Here is a 21,763-nt window from a genome sequence, read left to right on the forward strand (position 1 = left end):
AAATGCTTAGGTGGCAGCCGGAATTAATTTTTTTTAACCTGAAAATTTGTCATCTATGCATTAATTGATCTAAAAATTCATTTTCAAAGTGAAATTATGTATATATGATAAATTTTCAAAGTAAAACTTGTCAAATCCGGTTGTCACATGTCAAATTCCGGCTGCCACCTAAGCATTTTTGGCCTGAAATACCAAAATGAAAAAAAATGAAAGTTCAGTGATCAAAATGAAAAAAAAAAGAGTTTAGTGACTGAAATGAAAAAATCTGAAAGTTCAGTGATCTTCAGGATCAATTACCCGATATATTGCCAACATAATCTTTCAAGAGAGTAGCAAATATTTCATGTTATTAATTTTCTGTTGTTTTGATTAATAGATTCATTATTATATACTATTTTTCTCAGTGTCTAAGAAATAATTTTATTATCGAATTTAAAAATGAATTTTTCTGGATAGTAACTGTGCATACTGAACTAATTTAGGGTCTTGAATTAATGCTCGTGGAATAATTTTTCAGTTCTGCAGATATTTTGTTGGACAATAAACATAGTCCTCATGCTTAGTTTGGCCATATTATTAACTTTTCTATAACCCTCCGAATTACAACCTATAAGTCTCACCTAGTTGTAATGTGATTTTGCACACAGAATGATGATCTGAAGCTCGGTCAGGCATTTTGTTTTCTTCCATTGCCTGTAAGAACTGGACTCAGTGTGCAAATTAATGGTTACTTTGAGGTTTCTTCAAATCGCCGTGGCATTTGGTATGGAGCAGACATGGATAGAAGTGGAAAAATTCGCTCTGTCTGGAATAGACTTCTTTTAGAAGATGTTGTAGCTCCTACGTTTAAGTATTTGCTGCTTCGTGTGCAAGGTCTGTTAGGATCAATAGATTCATACTACTCCTTATGGCCTTCTGGCTCATTTGAAGAGCCTTGGAACATTTTAGTTGAGCATATATTCAAGAAAATTGGCGATGCTCCTGTACTGCATTCAGAATCTGAAGGTGGAAAATGGGTGGCACCTGTTGAAGCCTTCCTTCATGATGAGGAGTTCACTAAAAGCAGGGAACTTGGCGAAGCCCTGCTAAAGTTAGGAATGCCTATCATCCATTTGCCAGTTCTTTTGTATGATAAGCTTTTGAAATATGCTACTGGTTTTGAGCAGAATGTTGTCACTCCCGATACAGTGCGCCATTATCTCAGGGAATGCACAACACTTTTGACATTATCCAAATCCTACAAGCTTGTATTGTTGGAATATTGTCTCGGGGACTTAATTGATGCTGATGTTGGTTTGCAAGCATCGAACTTGCCACTTCTTCCTTTAGTGAATGGTGATTTTGGAATGTTCTCTGAAGCTTCCAAAGGCACTTCTTATTTTATTTGCAACGAGTTAGAGTACAATTTACTCGAACAAATTTCTGATAAAATAATTGATTATAGGATTCCTGTGCACATACTAAGCAGACTTTCTGCTATTGCTGAGTCATCAAAAGCAAATCTTACAATTTTCAGTATTACTTGCTTCCTTAAGTTATTTCCTAGATTTGTACCTGCTGATTGGAGATGTAAAAGTAAAGTATTATGGAATCCTTCATCTTGTAGGGACCACCCGTCCTCGTCATGGTTTCAGCTATTCTGGCAATATCTTCAACAGCACTGCAAAAGGTTGTCCCTGTTTGATGATTGGCCCATCTTGCCATCAATATCTGGCCACTTGTACAGACCTTCAAGACAATCAAAGCTGATCAGAGCAGATAAACTTCCTGTTTTAGTTCATGATGCTCTTTTAAAGATTGGATGCAAGATACTTAATACAGCTTATGGAGTTGAACATCCAGATTTGTCTCTCTATGTAAGTGAAGCTACTTATGCTGGTGTGTTAGAGTCGATCACTGATATCGTCTCTGCAAATGGTGTTAAAACGCAATCATTGTTTCATATTTTGAGTGCTGAAGAAAGGGATGAACTGCGAAGGTTTCTTCTTGATCCAAAATGGTATTTGGGAGACTGCGTTGATGGTTCTATCATAAGCAATTGTAAGAAGCTTCCCATTTATAAAGTTTATAGTGGACAATCTTATGAAGATGCTCTTTTCTCTGATCTAGAAAACCATCGAAAATTCTTACCACCATTAGATGTCCCTGACAATTTTCTGGGTTCTGAATTTGTGTTGACTTCCTCAAATGTTGAACAAGAGATTTTGATGAGATATTATGGCATTGAGAGAATGGGGAAGGCCCGCTTTTATAGGCAGCAGGTCTTTGATAATATCAAGAAGTTGAAACCTGAAGTTCGTGACAGTATTATGCTTTCTGTTTTGCGAAATCTGCCACAACTGTGTTTAGAGGATCCGGCTTTCAAGGATATTTTGAGAAATTTGGAATTTGTTCCAACCTTTAGTGGTGCTATAAAGTCTCCTGCAGTGCTCTATGATCCTCGTAATGAAGAGTTATGTGCTTTATTAGATGATTCTGACAGCTTTCCTAGTGGTGCTTTCCAAGAACCTGACTTTCTGGATATGCTACACGCTTTGGGCCTCAGAGCATCTGTTTCTCCTGAGACAGTCGTAGAAAGTGCTCGACAAGTAGAAAAACTGATGCATGAGGATCAACAAAAAGCACATTCCAGAGGTAAAGTGCTCATTTCCTATTTGGAAGTAAATGCTATAAAGTGGTTACCTGACCAAGTAAATGACGATCAAGGAATTAACAGAGTTTTTTCACGAGCTGCAACTGCGTTTAGACCACGCAACTTAAAATCTGACCTTGAAAATTTCTGGAATAATCTGCGGATGATTTCTTGGTGTCCTGTAATGGTTTCTGCTCCATTTCAGAGTTTGCCATGGCCTGTTGTGTCATCTGCAGTTGCTCCTCCTAAGCTTGTCAGATTACAAACAGATATGTGGCTAGTTTCAGCCAGCATGAGAATATTGGATGGTGAATGCTCTTCCAGTGCATTATCCTATAATCTTGGATGGTTATGTCCACCTGGAGGAAGTGCACTTGCTGCTCAATTACTTGAGCTCGGAAAGAACAATGAGATTATAAAAGATCAGGTTCTTAGGCAGGAATTAGCTTTGGCAATGCCAAGGGCTTACTCAATAATGATGAGCTTGATTGGTTCAGATGAGATGGAAATTATGAAGGCTGTTCTTGAAGGGGCTCGTTGGGTTTGGGTGGGAGATGGGTTTGCTACCACAGATGAGGTTGTTCTTGACGGTCCTCTTCATTTGGCACCTTATGTTCGTGTTATACCTGTTGATTTAGCTGTTTTCAAAGATCTATTTTTGGAGCTTGGCCTTCGAGAGTATTTTAAGCCCCTAGATTTTGCTAATATTTTAGTAAGAATGGCTATGAGGAAAGGATCTTGTCCTTTAGATCTACAAGAAGTTAGGGCAGCCATACTGATTGTTCAGCATCTTGCTGAAGTTCAATTTCATGAACAAGAAGTTAAAATTTATTTACCAGACATTTCCGGAAGACTTTTTCCTGCCAATGATTTAGTTTATAATGACGCTCCCTGGTTGCTTGGTTCAGATGTTGCCAATAGCTCAATTGGTGCTTCTTCCGTGGCTGTAAATACGAAAAGGACAGTTCATAAATTTGTCCATGGAAATATCTCTAATGAAGTTGCAGAGAAGCTTGGTGTATGCTCACTTCGTAGGAACTTACTTGCTGAGAGTGCTGATTCAATGAATTTTGGTTTATCTGGTGCAGCTGAAGCCTTTGGGCAGCATGAAGCATTGACTACAAGACTTAAACATATACTTGAGATGTATGCAGATGGTCCTGGGATTCTTTTTGAACTGGTACAAAATGCTGAGGATGCTGGGGCTTCAGAAGTTATATTCTTTTTGGATAAAACTCAGTATGGGACTTCTTCTGTTCTCTGCCCTGAAATGGCAGATTGGCAAGGCCCTGCTCTATATTGTTTCAATGACTCTGTTTTCAGTCCACAGGATCTTTATGCGATCTCTCGTATTGGTCAAGAGAGCAAATTGGAGAAGCCTCTTGCAATTGGAAGATTTGGGCTTGGGTTTAATTGTGTTTATCATTTCACAGATATACCTACATTTGTTTCCGGGGAAAACATTGTTATGTTTGATCCTCATGCTTGCAACTTGCCTGGGATCTCCCCTTCGCATCCTGGCTTGAGAATTAAATTTGTGGGGAGGAATATCTTGGAACAGTTTCCTGATCAGTTCTCTCCATTCTTGCATTTTGGCTGTGATTTGCAGAATCCATTTCCTGGCACCCTCTTTCGTTTTCCTCTTAGAAACTCTGCAGTTGCACTTCGTAGCCAGATAAAAAAAGAAGGATATGCACCTGAAGATGTCATGTCTCTCTTTGCGTCCTTTTCTGGGGTTGTTTCTGATACTTTACCTTTTCTCCGCAATGTGAAAAGTATCTCTGTTTTTGTGAAGGAAGGGAATGCTTATGAAATGCAGCTCTTGCATCGTGTGAGCAGAAATAGCATTGTTGAGCAAGAAGAGTCCAGTAAGATGAATGAAGTATTTAGTCTTATCAGTGGAAGTCAAAGTAATGGGATGGATAAAGATCAATTGCTGCTAAAATTGAGCAAATCCATGGATAAGGATTTGCCATACAGATGTAAGAAGATTGTCCTGACAGAGGAAAAACCATCTGGGATATTTTCACACTGTTGGATAACTGGTGAGAGTTTAGGTCGTTGGCAAACAAAGGGAAGCACTGCAATTGCTAATGAAAAATCTCATAAATCAATACCGTGGGCTTGTGTTGCTGCATATATACAGTCTGTCAAGAGGGATGGGGAATCAAGTGATGTCAATTATGCAGAGGCTTGTACTTCTAAGATGTTTCAAGTTTCTGAGGCTTCCGTCCAGCAAAGGAAGAACTTTGAGGGTCGTGCTTTCTGTTTTTTACCTCTGCCTATCAGCACTGGGCTTCCAGTGCACGTTAATTCATATTTTGAGCTGTCCTCTAACAGGAGAGACATCTGGTTCGGTAATGACATGGCAGGGGGTGGAAAAAAGCGGTCAGACTGGAACATGCACATCCTTGAAGCTGTTGCTGCCCCTGCTTATGGTCATTTGCTTGAGAAAATTGCCCTGGAGATTGGCCCATGTGACTTGTTCTTTTCATATTGGCCAACAGCAACTGCTTTGGAGCCTTGGGCATCAATGGTGCGGATGTTATACAGCTTTATTGCTGAATCTGGTCTTCGTGTATTTCACACAAAAGTTAGACAAGGACAGTGGAGTGCTGCTAAACAAGTACTTTTTCCTGATTTTAACTTTTACAAGGTAAATGAGCTTGTAGAAGCATTATCAGATGCTGGCCTACCTCTTGTGACAGTTTCCAAGCCAATTGTTGAGAGATTTATGGAAGCCTGCCCGTCTTTGCACTTTCTGACACCGCAGTTGTTAAGAACACTGTTGATTCGGAAGAAACGTGGATTTAAGGACAGAGATTCAATGCTTTTGACTCTTGAATATTGTTTACTTGATATGAAAGTTCCAATTCAAACACATAATCTGTATGGTTTAACATTGTTGCCTCTTGCCAATGGTTCATTTACAACCTTTGAAAAAAACGGGTCTGGTGAAAGAATTTATATTGCACGGGGAGATGAATATGGTCTTCTCAAGGATTCTATTCCACATCAACTGGTGGACCATGAAATCCCTGAAACTGTTTATGAAAAGCTATGCAGCTTAGCAGAGAGCGAGAAATCAAATATTTCTTTTCTGTCGTGCAATTTACTTGAAAAGCTCTTTGTGAAGCTGCTTCCAGTTGAGTGGCAGCTCTCCAAGAAGGTAACTTGGACTCCTGGTAATCAGGGTCAACCAAGTTTAGATTGGATAATGTTGCTCTGGAATTATCTGAAGTCATGTTGTGATGATCTCTCAATATTTTCTAGCTGGCCAATATTACCTGTTGGAGAAAATTACCTTTTGCAGTTAGTTCCAGATTCTAATGTGATTGCAGATGATGGGTGGAGTGAAAACATGTCTACTTTGTTGCTTAAAGTAGGATGTTTATTCTTGAGGAGAGACCTAAAAATTGAACATCCAGGGCTGGGAAATTATGTGCAGTCTCCAACAGCGGTGGGAATATTAAATGCATTTCTTGCCATAGCTGGTAGACCAGAGAACATCAAGGGACTTTTTGCTCTTGCATCAGAAGCTGAGTTGCACGAACTACGGAGTTTTATTCTTCAGTCAAAGTGGTTCTTTGAAGAGCAGATGGATGACCAATGTATTGATGTCATCAAACACCTTCCCATGTTTGAGTCATACAGAAGCAGAAAACTAGTTAGTCTGACTAAACCTGCCAAATTGCTTATGCCAATGGGTGTACGGGAGGATCTCTTGGATGATGAATTTGTGCGCTCTGAATCAGAAAGAGAGAGAGTTATTCTAACAAGGTACTTAGAGATAAAAGAGCCATCGACCGCAGAATTTTATAAGGTTTATGTACTTAACCGCATGGCAGACTTCCTTTCACAAAGAGAGGTTATTGCAGCCATTCTAACTGATGTGAAGCTTTTGACTGAGGGTGATATTACTATCAAATCCACACTTAGCACTACACCTTTTGTATTGGCTGCCAATGGAACATGGCAACAGCCATCTAGGTACGTATTTGTTTTATTGTACTTTCATCATTGGTTCCATTTGTTTGATTGCAAATTCGTTCAATTTTTTAATGTTCCAACTGGTTCATATGCATTTCATTGTTTATGTGAGGCTACTTTGCTGCATTTTTTATATTTATATTGCTTAATAGCGTGGTTACATACTCAAAAGATAATTCAATGCCTTAAGAGCTTCCCACTGTTTTTCTGGTAAAACTAACATCCTTGATTACGATAGGACATTTAACTTTTAATTAATCCATGAACTTGTAATTTCGTTCTAAAACATTATATGATTTTTTTTTAGTTGCTTGCTTCACTTGTATGCTAATGGTGTTGATCCTGCTCCCTTCTCACTTGTAGTGTGGTGTGTTTCTAGTGCTATAAGTGGTTCTCAAATTGGATAACCTAATTATTTAGTTTAAACTAATTATTTTTATTTAATAATAGACTTTGATTATTTCAGTTATTTAATATTCATGAGATTATAATAATGCTGAATTACTACTACTACTAAAACTAGCTGGATTCTTGTGAAAAATAAGATTGTTTCTTTTGAAAATAAAAATAATATAATTATAAAACATTAAATTTCGATTCAAGTTACAAGTAATTTGTTAATAACATATCAAACAAACAAAATTAGCTGGATTCTTGTGAAAATAATACTGTTTCTTTAGAAAATAAAAATAATATAACTATAAAACATTAAATTTCGATTCAAGTTACAAATAATTAGTTAATAACATATTAAACAAACAACACGTAAAACTACAGTTCACAATAAATACTTCAATTAAAAAAAATTATATAGTTATAAAAGTTACTTTTTTGATTCAAATTATAAAGTAATTAATTGATATTTGGTCAAATAAATAACACATAAAATTCCAATAAAACCTTTACTAAAAAAATTAATATAACTTCACGATTAAGTTTTAATTTAATTTATAAAAAGTTAGAAATTAATTAATATTTGCTCAACTAAATAATACACATTTTTAATTATAGAGCATATTAAAAAATTAATATGATTATGAAATTAAGTTTTAGTTTAATCTATAGTTATAAAATAAATTATTAATAACAGATTAAATAATAAAACTCATATGCAATTATGCATAGCATGTGGTTAGAAACTAGTTTATATATGACAAATAATCAATTCACCCAAAAGTTCAAGGTGTTGAGTGAGACTCCAAAAATAATATTGTCTTTAACTCACCCTCTTCATGCAAATGCCTATTGGGCTTGAAGTGCAAACAATCAAACACACAGCTTTGCCTCACTTTGTACTCAATTACTTTAATTAATTAAATAAGGGTTTTCAAGGATCAAACTCTAATCTTCCGATCATCGAGGCTCCGATACGATGTGAAATAATCAATTTACCTAAAAGTGCAAGCCGCTGGGTGAAATAATAAGTGTATGTTAGATTTACCTTTTAGCTGTGAACTGTTTATGTGATTTTTCTAAAGTAACTCAATCTTGGTAGCATTAAACATGTTGGTCTAGGTAGCCATTGTTAAAACAACTTGATTAGGGTTAGCATGTGTCAAAATTCAACATAACTAGTTATTGAATGATTAAGTTGTGTCATGCATCGTGTGCTAACCTGTTAGCGTTGAAGGTTTAAACCCTTTTGCTTAATTATGTTGTGGTTGGAACAGTAAAATGTGTCTGATATGAACAGGTTAAAATGACATAATTATGACACAAGCTTAATTGTCAGCCTTACACCCAAATAGAACTCTTCACTACAAGTATGGACTTTGTACAAAAGGGGCTGCTGTTAACATAAAAGTAAAACACACCATTGATTATGCGTTTGTTCTGTTTGCTTGCAAAATTTCTCAACATCATCATTTCCTTGCAATGCTGGTTTTTTCAGGCTCTATGATCCCCGTGTCCCTGAGCTCCAAAAGGTTCTGCATAGTGCCTTTTTTCCATCCAAGGAATTCTCGGATCCAGAAAATTTGGAGATTTTAATTACCTTGGGGCTTAAAAAAACTCTGGGTTTATCTGGTTTTCTTGATTGTGCTAGATCTGTGGCTATGTTCCATGATTATGGTAGCTCAGAAGCAGTGAGTTATGGGAGGAGGTTGGTTACCTGTTTAGATGCTCTTGCAGTTAAACTGTCTTCTCAGGAGAATGAAGGCAATTGCAATCTGTTGCAGGATAATTTGGTTTGTCAGAAAAATGGTGTTGCAAATGGTGATGCAGCGTATCTTGGTTCTCTTGAGAGAGATAAGAATTGCTTTGAAGATGCTCTAGATGTTGAATATCTCTTGACCAACTTGGTTGATGATAAGCCAGAAGAAGATTTTTGGTTTGAAATGAAGAATATTGATTGGTGTCCTGTTTGTACTGATCCGCCCCTAGAGGGACTGCCTTGGTTAATGTCTAATAAGCAATTAGCAGCTCCAAACGTTGTGAGACCTAAATCACAGATGTGGACTGTGTCATGTGCTATGTATATACTAGATGTTGAACGGGTCTCAAAATACTTACAACAGAAACTGGGTTGGATGGATCGTCCAAAGGTAGATGTCTTATCACTACAATTGAGTGAACTATCCAAGTCCTACAATAAGCTAAAGTGCAACTCTTCTATGAGACTCAATCTTGATACCACATTGCAAAAGGGAATTCCAGCACTTTATTCTATGTTGCAAGAATATATTGGTACTGATGAATTTATTGCGTTAAAATCAGCTTTAGATGGTGTTTCCTCAGTTTGGATTGGTGATGATTTTGTATCGCCAAATTTACTTGCATTTGATTCACCTGTGAAATATACCCCCTATTTGTATGTTGTACCATCCGAGTTATCAGAATTCAGAGATTTGCTTTTGGAAATTGGTGTGAGGCTTAGTTTTGATATTTGGGATTTGTTAAAGTGGGAAATCCCACATTGGTTGTGTGTGTGAGTGGACATGTGTTTATATATTGGTTGGGCACCTCCACTTAATACCAATTGGTTTTAAGATGGAATCTAACATGGTATCAGAGCCTTGTCCATTCACACAATTTGAGTTTGGCCCGGCCCACGTGAGATTTACGTGAGGGGGGACTTTGTTGCTCGGCCCGTACACGCTACGCGTGAGGGGGAGTGTTAAAGTGGGAAATCCCACATTGGTTGTGTGTGTGAGTGGACATGTGTTTATATATTGGTTGGGCACCTCCACTTAATACCAATTGGTTTTAAGATGGAATCTAACAGGATTACTTACATGTTCTTCAACGCTTACATATTGATGTTAAAGGGGATCCTCTATCATCTGATCAGTTAGGTTTTGTCAATCGTGTCCTTGAAGCTATTGCAGATTGTTGTTCGGATAATACCATGTCTGAGGCTTCTAACACATCATTATTAATGCCAGATTCTTCTGGAGTTTTGATGGTTTCGAGGGATCTTGTTTATAATGATGCACCGTGGATGGAAAACAGTGCTTTAACTGGGAAACATTTTATTCATCCCAGCATCAGCAATGATTTGGCAAATAGATTGGGGGTGAAATCACTCCGCTGTCTCTCTTTGGTAGATGAAGATATGACTAAAGATTTACCATGCATGGATTTTGCTAAGATAAATGAACTTCTAGCGTTGTATGGGAACAATGAATTTTTGTTGTTTGACCTTCTGGAGTTGGCAGATGGCTGCAAAGCCAAAAAGTTGCACCTAATATTTGACAAGAGGGAGCATCCTCGTCAGTCTTTGCTGCAGCACAATTTAGGTAATCAGCTATGAATTATGCCTCTGTATCGTTTTAGATGGCTACATGGCATAACAATATTTTAGTAGAAATCTTTTAGTGTTATTTTGCTTTCTTTGCCTCTCTGGGTGTAAGATAGTAATGCGTTTGGCAGTAAATGTTTCTTTTTTTCTAATAATCCTTCCTACTAACATATGCCTCATTAGGCAGGAAACATCAATCTTAAATAATTCTAATAAATTATTTTGCTTTTTGGTGTATATAGCTTTCTTCTGGCGAATCTGACATGTTTTGTATTTTGGTTTCAAAATTTTGAAGGTGATTTCCAAGGGCCTGCTCTAGTTGCCGTTTTAGAAGGTGTGAATTTGAATAGAGAGGAAGTTAGCAGCCTTCAGCTTCTCCCTCCATGGAGACTTCGGGGAAATACTATCAATTATGGCTTGGGGCTTCTTAGCTGTTACTTTATATGTGATCTCTTGTCGATTATTTCTGGTGGATGGTTGTATATGTTTGATCCTTCTGGTCTTGCACTGGGTGTACCTTCAAGTCATACTCCAGCAGCAAAAATGTTTTCTCTGATAGGTACCGCACTCATGAAAGAATTTTCATCACCACCTTCCTATTCTTTCATGGATGTTGCTCTTTCAGTTTCAAGCATCTTTTTTCCCCTTTTTTTGGTGTGGTCAAGGTTAAATTCTTTCTGGCAATTTTGTCTCTAAATTCAGATCTGAGATCCTATGTTCAAGCACTTCATAGAAATCATTAGATCTGCTTGCAACTATAATAGTATCATCCTGCACAACACCCATTTAGCACAAAAGCTCAGTTTTTTAGATAGATATCCATGTAATTGTATTTCACGTCTTCCATTAAATTTTATTTTATTCATGTTCTGCAAGTGCTGTACTTTTCTAAACCTCCTTTTTTATTTTCATTCTTTTCTTTGTTGCACAGTGAAGCTGAGTTGTTTCTTCTGATGTGGGCTCATGCATAAATTTAACTGGAAATTCTTGCCTAGATGATGGTCCATGGTCCATTAGACACATGTTGGTGGACACACATGGTGGTTCCTGCCTGCATATGAGTATGTTGTCCTAGGACCATGGTCTAGGAAAGTTTTTTTTTTTAACGGAATCTAGGAAAGTATTAACTGCAATTTTGTGATCAATGTAATTTTATGCTGATTGATGACAATACTGGTCAATACAAGATTCTACTATTACCAGCATGCCTCTGTTTCATCTACTAAAAACCGACTGTCTTTTTCATGAAATTTCATATTCGTCCAAGTTCTGATTGGGCTGTATAAGACTAAACCCCCATTTTTATATTTCATGTTTCCTTTTTTTTTTTTTTTGTATACTGAGTTTCGTCTTGTGATGTGGTCTCAGGTACAAATTTAACTGAGCGATTCTGTGATCAGTTTAATCCTATGCTGATTGGTGAAAATACATCATGGTCATCACAAGATTCTACTATTATTCGCATGCCTTTATCATCAGAATGTCTTAAGAATGGGCTTGAGTTGGGGTTAAAGAGAGTGAATCAAATTTTTGACAGATTCATGAAGCATGCTTCTAGGACAATTATTTTCTTGAAGTCAGTTTTGCAGGTAGTATTTTTTTCTCTCTCGTAAATTCAGCAATTTGATTACCGCTTCTTCCTATGGTTTAACTAAATGAACACAAATACTATGAATGATTTATGTTGGGGTGGAAATAATTTCTTAACCAATTTTTGGAACATGGATTTCTATAAAAGAAGAGTAAGAGTATGGATTTTTATATAAAAGTGTTAATTCAATACACTGTCAGATTGGATTGAATGCCTCTCTATGTGAGAGTTCTTCTCAATTTATAGAAAAATACATGGCTGATTCTCAGCAATTACATCAATTAAATCTAGCTGATTTCTAGTAATCAAATCTGCCTAAATAAGGAACTTTCTATAGACAGTATATTTACTAATCAAATCTGCCTAGATAAGGAAGTTTCAACTATACTATTATGAACAAAATATTTACAGCAATAAAGCCTAATAAAAGCATGATATATGCTGTCATCCCCCCTCAAATTGATGCTGGTTGATCAAGAAGCATCAATTTGCCCACAAAAAACTGATGGCGTTGTCGTGTCATGGCCTTAGTAAATACATCAGCTATCTGAAGGTTGGTGGAAACATGTGGAAGAGAAATAACTTGAGAGTCGAATGCTTCCCGAATAGAATGACAGTCCACTTCAATATGCTTAGTACGCTCATGGTAAACAGGATTAGAGGCAATCTGAATAGCACTTGTGTTGTCAGCATGAAGTGGGGTAGGATTAGGCTGAGAGAAGCCAAGCTCAGCTAGAAGTCCACGCAGCCAAATAATCTCTGAACAAGCAGCAGACATAGCACGATATTCTGATTCTGTAGAAGATTTAGAAACACGATCCTGCTTCTTACTTTTCCAAGAAATCAAGGAATTACCAAGAAACATACACCAGCCCGTGACGGATCGTCGAGTATCAGGACATCCAGCCCAATCAGCATCGCTATATGCAACAAGATGAAGAGGAGAACCAGCTGGAAAGAATAATCCACGACTAGGTGTTCCACGAAGGTATCGAATAACTCGATGAACAGCAGCTAAATGCAAATGACTGGGATTTTGCATGAATTGACTAACTTGCTGAACAGCGAAGGAAATGTCAGGTCGAGTTATAGTCAGGTAATTTAAGCTACCCACCAACTGTCGATAAACAGTAGGATCAGAAAGGAGAGTACCATCCCCGCGGCGATATTTTGTGTTGATTTCGAGTGGAGTATCCACAGAAGAAGCATCTTGTAGACGAGCTAAAGTAAGCAAATCTTGTGTATACTTACGTTGATGCAAAAAAATACCTGAAGAGTCATGATGGACTTCCAAACCCAAAAAGTAAGTAAGAGGACCAAGATCTTTCATGTGAAATGAGGCTTCCAGGTGTTGTTGTAAACGAGCAATTAAGATAAAATCACTCCCGGTGATAACAATGTCATCAACATAAACTAGAAGTAGAACAATACCATTGGCTGTCTTGCAAAGAAATAAAGAAGAGTCGTATTGACTCTGCTTGAATGCAAACTGTAATAAAGTTGATCTGAATTTATCAAACCATGCTCGGGGAGCCTGTTTCAACCCATATAAAGACCGCTTCAGCTTACATACATCCAAAGAAGAAGAGGAGGGTAAGCCGGGTGGTAAAACCATATATATATCTTCTTTGAGATCGCCATGAAGGAACGCATTTTTAACATCCATCTGATGAAGTGGCCATCCTTGTGAGGCAGCAATTGAAATTACCAGTCGAACTGTTGTCATTTTGGCAACCGGAGCAAAAGTCTCTTCATAATTCACCCCATACTCTTGTTTGTTACCAAGAGCAACCAACCGTGCCTTATAGCGATCTAGAGTACCATCAGAACGAAGCTTGATTGAGTAAACCCATTTACAACCAATAGCCTTAATATCTTTAGGACAACAAACAATATCCCATGTGTGATTATCCTCAAGAGCTTTAAGTTCTTCTTTCATTGCTTTACGCCAACAATCATGTTTAGCAGCCTCTGAATAATATGAAGGAATAGGAACATTGGACAAATTGGTATGAAGAGATGTATGAGAAAATCCATACCGTTCAGGTGGCTGCTTGATTCTCGACGAGCGGCGTAAAATGATGTCGGACTGGGTGGTTATGGAAGGAGTAGTTTGATCAGGCTCAGATGTGGGATGAAGCTCAGAAACCTGCAAAGTTGGACGTTGTCTTCTTTGATACACAAATCCTGTCTTAAATCGTTCAAAATTTGGAGTGACCTCATCAAAATTAGGAAGAATGGGTGGCTCTGGTGAAGGCTCAACATAAGTAGAAAAGAAAAATTGATTTTCAAAGAAAACAACATGACGAGAAATACGAAATCTGTTAGAGCATGGATCATAACAAACATAACCTTTGTGTGACACACTATAGCCCATAAAAGCACATTTAACAGACTGAGCAGATAATTTATTACGTTCATGAGGTGGCAAATGAACAAAACAAACACAACCAAATGTATGTATGTCAAGGTAACTGGGATGCTTATTATGAAGACGATAGTAAGGAGATTCAAACTTCAAGATAGATGAAGGCAAACGATTAATTAAGTAAACTGCTGTACTTAAAGCTTCAACCCAAAATTTAGTGGGAACAAAAGATTCCAATAATAAAGTGCGAACAACATCTAACAAATGACGGTTTTTACGCTCAGCCATACCATTTTGTTGTGGCGTATACGGACAAGAGCGTTGGGAAATAATTCCTTGCTTATGGAGGAAATCATGAAATTCATGAGACATATATTCACCACCAGAATCAGACCGAAGTACTTTTATTTTCGAAGAAAATTGAGTCGCAACATAGGCTACAAATGTTTGAAAGACAGAAAATACCTCAGATTTAGAACGAAGAAAGTAGATCCACGTGTACCTGCTGTAATCATCAATGAAAGTTACAAAATATTTGTAATTAGCATGTGATACTACTGGAGTTATACCCCAAACGTCACTATGGATTATATCAAAGCAGCTTTCAGTACGACTACCATGAGAAGGAAAAGAAAGAGACTTACTCTTACCCAATTTACAAGTAGAGCAATCAAAAGAAAGAAGAGAGGAGAATTGATCTTTATTTCCTAATAAACCAGAATTTATTAAATGAGATAAGACAATAGAGTTAGGATGTCCTAAACGTCTGTGCCATACTGCACCTTTTTGGTTTACAGTCGTACAAGCCAAAGAAACAAAATTAGGAATAGAAAAGTTCAAAGGAAACAAGCGTCCAACTTTAGGCCCCTTCGCTAGTATCTTCCCCGACACCTGATCCTGCACAACACAACCATCACGAGAAAATTGCACATCACAGTTATTATCAACCAATTGTCCTACCGAAATGAGGCTAGTTGAAAGCTCGGGTGACACAAGAACATCTTTAATTGAAGAATTAACATCTCCAATAGCATGAATAGGCAATACACTACCATTAGCAATCTGAATATTTCCATGATATTTTTTAATATTACTCAGACTTTCGCATGATCTAGTCATGTGATTGGATGCGCCAGAATCAACAAGCCAAGATAAAGATGGCACAGAATGCTTACCTTGAAGCCCCAAGGCTGAAAAGGCTCTCATAATCATTTCTTGAACCATTTCGGGAGTAAGAACAGATCTGTCCACAGTTGTTGAATCAACAGCAGCCTGATTAGCAACAACTTGATTAGCTTGATTAAGAGCAGCCTGATTAGCAATAGCAGGTTGATGAGTTTGACGATTCTGAGGACGAATAGGACAATCTCTTATAATGTGCCCAGCCTTCTTACAATAATTGCAAGATTTCTTTGTACAGTGAATAGCGATGTGTCCATATTCCTTGCAGCTATAGCATTGAACTCGCCGTCTGTCTTTTTCATGGCCTCTCATATTAGCTGCATAAGCAATTGCATTACCATGCATTCTATTTTGTTGCAATAAAGTTTGTGTTGAGAGTCGCTGCTCCTCACGAAGTAACTCGCCAAGGCACACATCCAGAGAAGGAGAAGGATTACGATTCATCAAATTGGAGCGGGCTGCCTCATACTCGGGACGTAGTTTCATCAAAAACTGGTCTCTCTTGCTTTGTTCATGCACTTCTTGAACAGCAGAAAGAGAGTCGCATGGTACGTTGGCATAAATTATGTCAACATATTCAGCCCATATATTCTGAAATCCAGAAAAATATTCTTGAATAGAGAGATCTCCTTGGGAGTAACTAGCAATCTCATACTCTAATTGGAAGCGCTTGGCTGTATTATCCTGAGTATAGACCCTTTTTAAGTGCTCCCACATGCCCTTAGCTGTCTTGAATGGCCTCAAATTAGGAACAAGCAGCTGGTCAACTGATCCGACAAGCCAGGTCATGACTTTAGCATCCTTGACTTGCCACTGAGCCAATTGAGAAAGCTCAGTAGGTGCTGGATCAGTACCATCAATGTGTCCCCAAAGTTCTTTTCCCGTGACAAATAAGCGAAACTGAAATTCCCAGGTAGAATAATTTCTACCAGTGAAACGAACACCAAAATTTTCTAGGTTGGTAGCTGACATGATCCCGTCACTCACCAAAGAACAAAGAATCCAAAAGTTTTGGAAGAAACTGAACAATAAAGAAACACTCAAAAGAACCCAGAAACAAACCCAAGATCACGAAAAAAAATCAGAATTCTGAATTATGGCTCCGATACCATGTCAGATTGGATTGAATGCCTCTCTATGTGAGAGTTCTTCTCAATTTATAGAAAAATACATGGCTGATTCTCAGCAATTACATCAATTAAATCTAGCTGATTTCTAGTAATCAAATCTGCCTAAATAAGGAACTTTCTATAGACAGTATATTTACTAATCAAATCTGCCTAGATAAGGAAGTTTCAACTATACTATTATGAACAAAATATTTACAGCAATAAAGCCTAATAAAAGCATGATATATGCTGTCATACACGATTCTGAACTCACATAACACCACTCAAATTATCAATTCACCAAAAAGTTCAAGCTGATACGTGAGACTCCAACTACATTTTATCTCACATACACTGCATGCAAATGCTTATGAAGCTTCAAGCGTGAACAAACACATGTTCAATTTATCTTGCGCAAGTTACACACCATCTTTCTATTTGATGCTAGTATTGAATTAATAACCATTGTTTTCATCTGGCTCTGTCTTTTCGTTGGTCGCTATTAAGAAACAAAGTACTTCCTTTATCTCATAAAGATAGAAAAGTCACATTTTCACAAGACTTAAGTTCACAAATTATGGTTAATTTTTTAGAATATTTCTACATTACCCTCTTAATTTTAAAAAGTGAATCATCATGGAGTCACTATATTTAATGCTCATATAATACTCCCTTCGTCCCAATAGAGTTGTCCACTTTGTCATTATTACACAGTTTAAGAAAACACAATTATTATTATAGGTTTTATTATTTTTTCTCTACTTTTCTTAGCATACCCTTATTTAAGGTAGGGTCCACTTTCAATTTACTTATAGATATCAATAAATATTAGTTTATTAGTGGATTTTAAATAGGGGTACTATAGGAAGATTAAATTCAAAAATTGTTACTTTTTAGAAGTGGACAAGGGTTTTGGAAAAAACAAATTTCTCAAAGTGGACAACTCTATTGGGACGGAGGGAGTAAAACTATGAGGTAATTTGATAATTTTATCTTTACATTAATTGTGACAACTTTTTCTATTTTTATGGAATGGAGGGATTCGTTTTTTATTGTACTACATCAAAAGTTGAACCTTTTGTATAATTGTGTTTCTGCTCTCATAAATTATCATTGTAGTCCTCAAATATTGACATGTACGATGTAAGTAATTATTAATCAATTACAGGTGTCACTTTCTACATGGGATGAAGGAGGTGAACAGCCATGCCAAAATTATTCAGCCTGTGTTGATTCATTATGTGCAACCATGAGGAACCCCTTTTCAGAAAAGAAGTGGAGGAAGTTCCAATTTTCAAGGTTATTTAGCAGCTCAAATGCTGCAGTAAAATTTCATGTGATAGATGTGATTTTGTATGAAGGAACCACTACCACTCCAGTTGTTGACAAATGGCTCGTAGTCCTTAGCCTTGGATCTGGGCAAACAAGAAATATGGCTCTTGATAGGTGGGTTTTAAACATTTATTTGATTGGTATTTATTTTCAATAATTGTTCCTTGTGGAATGAATATCTCTCTGAAGTGTTGCATGGTTACATTTTTTCACGTAGGAGATACCTTGCTTACAATTTGACACCTGTTGCTGGAGTTGCAGCGCATATATCAAAAAATGGTCACCCTGTTGATGTGCAGCTCAATAGCTGTGTTATGTCCCCTCTTCCTTTATCCGGTAGTATACCACTGCCTGTTATTATCCTTGGTTATTTTCTTGTTCGTCACAATGGTGGCCGTACACTCTTTAAGTACCAGGGCAGGGGATCTTTATTGGAAGCACAGGCTGAGGCTGGGGATCAGTTGATTGAAGCTTGGAACAGAGAACTGATGTCCTGTGTTTGTGATTCCTACATTGAAATGGTGGTGGAAATGCAGAAGCTAAGAAGAGAACCTTCAAGCTCAGCTATTGAATCAAGTGCCCGTCATGCCACAGCTCTCTATTTGAAGGCATATGGAGATCAGATTTATTCCTTCTGGCCAAGGTCTAACGGGGACACACTGATTATTCAGCCTAATGATGACAATAACTCAGTCCAAATCGAAATGCGCAAAACAGATTGGGAATGCTTGATAGAACAAATAATAAGGCCATTCTATGCTCGTGTAGCTGATCTTCCTTTATGGCAGCTATATTCAGGAAGTTTCGTGAAGTCTGAAGAGGGGATGTTTCTTTCACAACCTGGAAATGGGGTAACTAGTAATTTGCTTCCAGCAACTGTTTGTGGCTTTGTTAAGGAACATTATCCTGTGTTTTCTGTACCTTGGGAACTGGTGAGTGAAATCCAAGCTGTGGGTGTTACAGTTCGAGAAATTAAACCCAAAATGGTCCGGAATCATCTACGGATGTCGTCAACATCTATTTCTCTTCGATCGGTTGATACTTATGTCGATGTTTTGGAGTATTGCTTGTCTGATATTGAGTTTCCAGGCTTATTTAATCTTTCTGGTGAAAATACGTCAGCTAACCTTGATAACTCCAATATTGTGCGTGGAGCAGCTAATGAAAGGTCTGGCAACTCCGCTTCAGGATCAACAACTAATCTCCAGAGTTTTCATGGGTTTCGAGGCCAGAGCTCAGCCAGTTCAGGAGATGCGCTTGAACTTATGACAAGTTTAGGGAAGGCTTTGTTTGATTTTGGCCGGGGAGTTGTTGATGACATTGGTATGGCTGGAGGGCCTATAAGGAATGGCATTTCAGATGGCGGCTATGGAAATGTAAATCCTATGATTTTACAGGTTGTGAGTGAGCTCAAAGGCTTACCTTGTCCAACTGCTACTAATGATCTCGCTCGGTTGGGAATTACTGAACTTTGGCTTGGTGATGAGGATCAATTGGCCCTCATGATGCCTTTGGCTGCAAAATTTATTCATCCGAAAGTTTTATGTAGGTCTATCCTATCTGATATTCTAAAAAAATGTGCTGAACAATCATTAGTAAGACTAAAGAGTTTCTCTCTTCACTTACTGGCTAGTCAAATGAGATCGCTTTTTCATGAGAACTGGGTGAATCATGTTATGGGTTCCAATATGGCCCCGTGGTTCTCATGGAAAAATAGATCAATTTCCAATGACGAAGGTGGTCCTTCCCATGAATGGATAAGATTGTTTTGGAAATGTTTCACTGGTTCAGCAGACGAACTCTTATTATTTTCTGATTGGCCTCTAGTTCCTGCCTTTCTTGGCAGGCCCATCTTATGCCGTGTAAAGGCTCGTCATTTGATCTTCATTCCTCCCCTTGCTGATTTAGGCTCTGAAAATGGCATCTCAGATGCTGGTGGCTTGGGTAGTGATATGATTGGGTTGTCCGTGAATCATTATTCTGAATCTGTATTGCAGCTGTACATTTCAGCTTTTGAACTAGCCAAAATTCGGTATCCTTGGTTGTTTTCTCTTCTGAATCAGTGCAACATACCTATTTTTGATGCTGATTTCATGGCTTGTGCAGCCTCATGTAATTGTGTTCCTTCACTCAATCAGTCACTAGGGCAAGTTATTGCTTCCAAGCTTGTTGCAGCTAAACAAGCTGGCTATTTTGCAGAACTTGCATCTTTTTCAGATTCAGATCGAGATGAACTTTTCAGTCTTTTTGCTCAGGATTTCTTTTCTAATGGCTCCAAATATGGATCTGAAGAGCTTGATGTATTGCGTTGTTTGCCTATATACAAAACAGTTGTGGGATCCTACAGCAGCTTGCATGGACAACATCATTGTATGATCTCTTCAAATTCATTCCTAAAGCCATCTGATGAGCATTGTCTTTCTTATTCAACAGATTCAATTGAAGGTTCACTATTACAAGCACTTGGGGTCCCAGAGTTAAATGATCCACAGATTTTGAAAAGGTTTGGTTTACCTAAATTTGAAGGCAAACGTCAACCTGAGCAGGAGGATATTTTAATCTATCTTTACACTAATTGGCAAGATCTCCAGAATGATTCTTCTTTACTTGAAGTTTTGCAAGAGACTAAATTTGTGAGGAATGCAGATGAATTTTCCATGGATCTCTCAAGGCCCAAGGATCTATTTGATCCTTCTGATGCTTTATTAACAACCGTATTCTCTGGTGAGATTAAGAAATTTCCTGGAGAAAGGTTTACCACAGATGGGTGGCTTCGTATTCTAAGGAAAATGGGCCTTCGAACTGCTGCTGAAGCAGATGTGATTCTTGAGTGTGCCAAAAAAGTAGAGTCTCTTGGCAGTCAGAGTTTGAAACCAAACAGGGATTTCGATGAATTTGAAAGAGATTCTAATGATGAAGTTTCTTTGGAAATATGGACATTAGCTGGATCCGTTGTTGAAGCTGTGATCTCAAATTTTGCTGTCCTTTATGGAAATAATTTCTGTAATGCCATTGGTAAGATTGCATTTGTACCTGCTGAACTGGGATTTCCCAACGTTGGTGGCAAGAGAGTTCTTACCTCATACAGTAAAGGTATTCTGTTGAAGGATTGGCCTTTGGCTTGGAGTTGCTCTCCTATTCTTACTAGACAAAATGTTGTTCCACCCGAATTCTCATGGGGAGCACTCCACCTTAGGAGTCCTCCAGCTTTTTCTACAGTCCTAAAACATCTGCAGGTAACAATTCTTAGTGTTCTATAAATTCGCAAAGTAGTTTTATATTCAAGTACATACATATGTAGCTAACAAGGGTGTGTCTCAGGTGATTGGACAAAATTGTGGTGAAGACACGCTTGCTCACTGGCCCACTGCCTCAGGAGTTATGACAGTTGATGAAGCATTCTGTACAGTACTAAAATACCTGGAAAGAGTTTGGGGTTCCCTTTCTTCTTCAGGTACCTCTTTGGTTCTTCTCTTAATTCCATATATTTCTCTTAAAATGGAAAAGGATGGAAACAGTCGAGAAGAGAAGTAGAATCTTGATTATGTAGGAATATAGATGTTGGCTTCTCTGCTAGGTACTATGCTCTATTAACTGCAATATTTCTCTCTTCATCCATGCACCTCCCGCCAACAAAATGTAAATATTTTAATTTGGGTGTTCATACTTTCTTTTCTGTCCTTGCCAAGTTGCCTATTTTTTCTTTTACCTGAGATATGAGAAAGAAATTTTATTAGGAGGAAAAGGTAAACAGTTTTGGAGGAATTATACAATTTATGTATTGTGGCACCCTTGCTGGCATCTATGGGTATGCTGCCTA

The 21,763-nt window shown here is 37.7% G+C and overlaps 1 protein-coding gene across 1 annotated transcript in view; it reads left to right on the top strand.

Moving 5' to 3' along the window:
• LOC126680894 (uncharacterized) overlaps positions 1-21,763 on the top strand; it is a 28,329-nt gene that overhangs the window by 2,662 nt on the left and 3,904 nt on the right. The window contains exons 2-9 of the mRNA XM_050376162.2: positions 648-6,622; positions 8,514-9,505; positions 9,841-10,359; positions 10,657-10,920; positions 11,730-11,950; positions 17,780-18,057; positions 18,161-21,179; positions 21,265-21,397. Of these exons, the coding sequence (XP_050232119.1) occupies positions 648-6,622; positions 8,514-9,505; positions 9,841-10,359; positions 10,657-10,920; positions 11,730-11,950; positions 17,780-18,057; positions 18,161-21,179; positions 21,265-21,397 (11,401 nt within the window). The remainder of the gene's footprint in view (positions 1-647; positions 6,623-8,513; positions 9,506-9,840; positions 10,360-10,656; positions 10,921-11,729; positions 11,951-17,779; positions 18,058-18,160; positions 21,180-21,264; positions 21,398-21,763) is intronic.

The sequence above is a fragment of the Mercurialis annua genome, linkage group LG5, assembly GCF_937616625.2.
Source record: "Mercurialis annua linkage group LG5, ddMerAnnu1.2, whole genome shotgun sequence".
Lineage (NCBI taxonomy): Eukaryota > Viridiplantae > Streptophyta > Magnoliopsida > Malpighiales > Euphorbiaceae > Mercurialis > Mercurialis annua.